The sequence below is a fragment of the Poecilia reticulata genome, linkage group LG21, assembly GCF_000633615.1.
Source record: "Poecilia reticulata strain Guanapo linkage group LG21, Guppy_female_1.0+MT, whole genome shotgun sequence".
In the NCBI taxonomy this organism is placed as follows: Eukaryota; Metazoa; Chordata; class Actinopteri; order Cyprinodontiformes; family Poeciliidae; genus Poecilia; species Poecilia reticulata.
In genome coordinates this window covers 36322-42247 of record NC_024351.1, presented here as the reverse complement: position 1 = coordinate 42247, position 5926 = coordinate 36322, and the positions used below count along the sequence as shown (strand labels likewise).

General features: G+C 48.5%; 1 protein-coding gene across 8 annotated transcripts in view; it reads left to right on the top strand.

Annotated features, from left to right (window-relative positions):
* mei4 (meiosis-specific, MEI4 homolog (S. cerevisiae)) overlaps positions 1–5926 on the top strand; it is a 52437-nt gene that overhangs the window by 37473 nt on the left and 9038 nt on the right. For all 8 annotated transcript variants that reach the window (XR_532367.1, XR_532366.1, XM_017302151.1 and 5 more), the window contains one exon: positions 905–1030. Coding sequence is in view for 6 of the 8 variants with exons in the window: in XM_017302151.1 (XP_017157640.1) it covers positions 905–1030 (126 nt within the window). In the remaining 2 variants the exon portion in view is untranslated. The remainder of the gene's footprint in view (positions 1–904; positions 1031–5926) is intronic.

Sequence of the window (5926 nt, the reverse complement as noted above, 5' to 3'; positions counted from 1 at the left end):
GCTGCAGGGTTGATGCTGCATGCGCTGCAGCTGCAGGGTTGATGCTGCATGCGCTGCAGCTGCAGGGTTGATGCTGCATGCGCTGCAGCTGCAGGCCAGGGCCTGTAAAAATGTTTCATGATATTCAAATGAATCTCGATGCTTCGTCGCCATTTTTCCCTTCAGAGTTGAACCGAAGACACAGACGGAGCCGTTCCTCCAGTTTCATGGCAAGAGAGCAGAAAAGATGGCTGACAGGTTTCCTTCATCAGCAGCCAGCAGGGCTCGCAGCTTCAGCTCTCCACTCAGACTCTGCTTCCCTGTGACGCCGGAGATGAGGAGTGTCACCTCTTCCTCCTCTTTAACGCCGTATCGTCTTCTGCCTAGATTGAACTGGGACAGAACCAGTCCAGCTGTGGAGAAGCGTCTAGAGATCCAGGAGGAGAAGCTGCCGGTCCGTCACCTGACCCGGATCTTCCTGGGTCACGTGACCCAGGAAGATCCGGGTCACAGATCCAGCTTTATCTGGATCTGTGGCCCGGTTTACCACTCCTCCACCACCGTGCTTCACAGCTGCTCTGAGCTGTTTGTGCTGATCAGAGTCTGAGCCGGAGGGCATTTCTCTGACCTCTGACCCTGGGACATCTGAGATGTTTTCATCTCTGGAGATTGATGGGCTACAGGTGGTTTGCAGATGAACTTTGACCCTCCCAGGTTGATGGGGTAGCAGGAGTTGCTGGTCTGAGGTCCGTGCTGATGTCTTTCTGCTTTTCCTAGTATTTCCTGTGAAATTGTGGAGGAAGTTTCTGTCCCTGGTTCCATATTTCATGGTAGTTTTGGTGAAAGGGGCTGTTTATGTTGTTTTAAATCCTGAGTGAACCCCTGATGAGCTCCGTAAGTGAAGCTGTTGTTTGCTTGCTTGCAGGCTGCAGAGAAGCTGAAGGAGTCCCTGGTTGCTCTGGGGAGCAGCAGCGTATCAAAGTCCTTCCTCGTCTGTCTCATCCTGTCGGAGATCGGCTCTCTGGCTGAGCAGCTCTGGCAGACCTCCCAGGTAAACACGCTGCAGCTTTCTGCCTTTTGTCTCTCGTTCCCTTTGTGCTCGCCTGATAAGCTGCGGCTTTGTGCCCCTCTCTCCGTGGCGCTCCACAAGCAGTCCTACACCACATAAAAGCAGCTTGTCTGTGTAAATTATTTGACTTTATTATTTTGGCCTAAACCTCCACGTTCATTTCAGCGTTTCCTCCCCGCAGACTGTTCCTCTCTACAACCTGTTGGCTCTCAGGCTCTTCCTTTGTTCTGGGCTTTCAGGCAGAAACGTTTTACCCTTTACACTCGTTGCTTCGGCCTCTCTTGATCAATACAGCTTCCCACCACTTCCCTTCCTCTGTGTATTCAAACGTCCGTCCTCGAGTCACAGGCCAGGCGGCCACGGCGCTGGTCCGGCCGGCTTTTAGTAAGCGATGAAGTCAAGTGTCACGCCAGCAGGGGTCCTTTGAAATGAACACATGTAAAACTCTAAAGGGGTCCAGATGATATTTACCTGCCTCTGTGTTCACCTTCTGCCCCAACAGGTTGAGTTTTAGCCTCTACAAGCAGTTGGTTGTCAGGGTTTTATTCTCTACAGACCAGCAGAAATCAGTGTTTAGGAGAAATGGGAAGAGCTGCAGCTCCGTTTATAAACTTCGCCTCCAGGCACCAAGAAAGGTCTATTCAATTCATTGCAGTTGATTGTAGTTATCAATCAATGCACAAGGTTCAGCTTATTATTAGTTATTAGGTTTTCTGTCTCAGGGACCCAGCAGATTGAACCGAGTCGTTGATGAGGCCCTCCTCTTCCTCTCTCCTGCTGATCGATTTCTGTGTAAGGAGTTCTTCCCTTGTCAGGATGTTTGGCAGGCATTACAAAATAAAAGCACAAAGCAGAGTAATCCTCATTAAAGTTAAGAATAATCCATTTTGAATTTCAGTTCTTCCAAATTTGAAACAGGAGACGGTTTTCTAAAGATCCACCTCCCTGTGTTGTTTTATGCTGGCGGTTCCAGTTCAGGTAGGAACTTAGTGAGGGACGTTACTCTGACTGGGACCCCTCAGCAGGCCCCCAGGGATAAGCCTGGCGGGCCGCCAGACTTTACTCACCAGGCTAAGTGCTGTGTGTTTTTGTGAACCTGAAGCTCCTCTGGTAGAGGACCTGAGCTCAGAGGATGAAGAGACCACCCACGGAGGGTGAGAAGGGAATTTTTAGTTATTATTTATAATTATATATATTAATTTAAAAACCCAGTTCTTTTTAATTAGCCGGACTACAAGCATCTCTTCTGTGGTGAGCATTTCCCTGACAGGACAGAATTATTCCTGAAAGAAAGATGGGTTTATAGTTTCATAGCTGATGCGTTGAACAGGGAGCACCATCAGACCGCTGGCGCCTCCTTTGCCGCTTCGCGCTGTCGTGGCTTGATCTCTGTAGTTCACCTCGGTGCGCATCGCTCATATGAGCTCACCTATGTGGACATTTATATCAAACCCCTGTGATTATTTGTGTTTCTTTATAGAATTTATCCAGGTAAGAGTGAAGTTTAACTCCACTGTTCATAGGAACGTTGGATGGGCAGTGAGAATATTTCTTTGTGAACAAAGCATTGTGTGCGTTGATGTCTCAAAATGTCAGCATTTTGATAAAGTCTGTCTACATTGATAAAGTTTGAGTTCCCGGTCAGCTGGTGCATTATGGGGGTTCAGCCCGTGGAGGAGCTTCGCACTCGCCTTGTGACTAGCGCAGCACCTGGTTTATTTTTATTATATTTTTTGTGGCGACACAATGAATATCAAATGTTTTGACTACTTAAAGTCAGAGTTGCTGCACGGCAGCGCAGAGATCAGAGAAACTCATCCCATAATGCTCTGGCACCCGAAGCAGATTCTGTGACGCTTATTAAAAACTCAACAGACGTGAAATGAAGGAGCTACTAAAGCTGCATGAATTAAATCCCCCGTTTGTCTCTGCATCTCTGCAGCTGGTCTAGCTTCATATAGGGCCGGTCCAAGGTTGAATGAGGCCCTGAGCAGAAATTGATTCAGGGGCCCCTCTTGCTGCTAAGGACATCAGCGCCTCTAACAGCATTTCACCATGGATGCAGTGAAACCTGGGAGAGGTGGCCTAGTTTAATTGGCCGAACAGTCAAATGTAAATGTAGTTTACTAAGATGCATTAAGTGAGGATTGAAATGTTGTTTTCTTGTCAATGTAGTTCCTGTGTTAGCCCTTGATTGGTCCCAGCTGTGTCTGTGTGTTCGTCGCGTCCTTGTCATAGTCATGTCAATGTCGTGTCTACGTTCTGTGGTGAGTATTCCCAGTTGCTACCAGTGTCTGCGTTTCCTTGTCTCATCACTCACCTGTGCTGCCTGGATTTCAGTACTCGCCTATAAATGTCATTAAAATGACCATTTTCACACCACAACGTGGGTCCTTCGCATCCGTCCTGACCAACAGCAAATCGTGACAGAATGACCCGACCAAGAAAAGTAATGGTGAGGCTTTGCGGTAAGAGATTCAGTCAACAAAATGGATCCAGGAGATATACTTTATGAGAGGGACTTTGAAGGATTACGATCCACAGACGAGGAATACATAGATGTTACTGCCAAACGCGACTCCGCCTGTAGACGTCTCAGCATAGTGACCAGATGTGTCCTTGTTCTAGAGGCCTGGTTCCCCATCTTCCTTCCTTAGGAACGTCAGGCCGCCCTGGCAATCACAGATGGAAACCACTACCCCCTCGACCTGGTATCACAACTCCAGTCCCATCTGCGGCTCCTGCACCTAACCGCACCTGCTGCCCCAGGAAGTGGGCCAAGTAACTTTCATGCGTCAGCTCCGCTCAGAATGACGTTGGGTGCAAAGCTTGGTGGGAGTTTTGTGAGGAGCTTGGTAGGGTGCTCTGTGTGAGGGACTGCTGTAAAGTCAACACAATTCAGGCGGTTTTCCAGTGTTGCCCCCTGCTGGTCAGGAGTGAATGCTGATGGTCTGCTGTGTTTCCTTTGATGGAACCTTTTTGACCAGTAAAGTAATTATAAACTCTGCGACAGACTGGCGACCTGTCCAGGGTGACCCCGTCTCTCACCTGGAACGTGAGCTGGAGATGCACCAGCACCCATCCCGACCCCATTAGGGACAAGGATGGATGGATGGATGGATGGATGGATGGATGGATGGATGGATGGATGGATGGATGGATGGATGGATGGATGGGTGGATGGATGGATGGGTGGATGGATGGATGGGTGGATGGGTGGATGGATGGATGGGTGGATGGATGGATGGGTGGATGGATGGATGGATGGATGGATGGGTGGATGGATGGATGGGTGGATGGGTGGATGGATGGATGGATGGACGGATGGTAATTCTAAACTGAACTTGATGCACTGATGGATTGACTGGAATGAAGTGGCTTTAATGCCCCAAGTTGACATGTTAATTGTTGCCTAATTAACTGAAATCAGGATTGTGTCGTATTTGGACCTTCACACTCCAAACACGACAGTCTTGAGGTCATCGGCTGGTGGCCGAGGTCAATGTTCTCGTTCACAGCTTCAGAGGTGCTGCAGTCGTCAGCATCCTGATGAGCTGCACCATCTGCTGGAGTCTGACAAGAACCGGCCCCACCGTGAAACACAGTGACCCAGACCCGCTGCTCTGGTTCTGCTGTGTCACCGCCGGCCGGATCCAAGCTGGAGGGGCTCTTAGTCTCTCCTGAAAACTCCTGAAAGCTGAAAACTTTCATTAGAAGTAGCTGAAGAAGTAGAAGTAGGTTTCTGTTGAAATGAGCTTTCTCCTGCCTTTTGAAAAACATTCAAAAACAGGTTTTTGGAAGAATGAAACAGTGTCAGACATGGCAAACAAGTTTTTATTGACATTTAATGAAACAGAGACATCTACAAATGCAGATCGCAGCAAAATCTCTTTTGCGCATTAATCCGTTGTATGTCAGACTTTTTTAAATGCAGCTCAGCCTCAATGTGTCCACCGAACGGCACAGGTCACTGAAATGATGGGATACGATTAATATTACACTTCCACAGGTGGGATGATAAGAAATCTGCTGAGTCAGCATTATGTGACGTAGCATCGATGTGCGTTTCCACAAGGTAGGACGGATCGATGAGTAGCGCAGGTTCACACTGCCTCTTAGAGCAGATAGTTAGAATTATCTGAAGGTCTGAATGTGGGGTTGGGACGTGATGCAGTCACTGACTTCACTTCATTATTGTCATTTTTTGTGCTGCGGCAAAAGAGTTAAAGCTCAGGATCAACGTGTGGAGAAGAAGCTCCATCTCAGACTCTGCAGGTTAAAGGTCAAAGTCGACCAGGACGATCAGAGACCACGAGTCCATCTGAGCACCAAACCGGGTTCAGGTTGAGCAGAGGGTGGTACCAAGGTTCTGCTGGCTGAATGAAGGCCTGCGTCCTGCATGGCTGCCAACATGTAGCTTTAAAACCAGGATGTTCAGAACCGGCAGACGGTTGAAGCGCAGTTTGACTGGAGCCGGTGCTGGACTCTCGTTGGAGCGTCCTGATGGGTTTCATGGCCGGTCAGCGGCTGTGATGATTGGCCTTAATGATATTAAGTTTGCCTCGGGGATATTGAATTTTTCAGAGTTGGCTGCAGAGCTGATGAAACGAGCGTCACATCTGCTGCCTCTAAAGGCTGCCAGTCCAATTTACACTGAGGCTGTGCAGCCAGGGCTGCTGCAGATTAAATCACAGCAAAACTCCATCTGTTCCGGCTCAGACTGAATTTAATATTTCTTCAAATCAAGGACTTATTGGTGTGTTTGTGTCGATGAGTCAGACCTTCAGCTGATGCAGATTCATAGAAACTGGCTCCTTTGTCTCTGAAAGCTCATTGGTTGCAGGTCGGACTCTTCCTGGCTGCGACGTCTTAATGTTA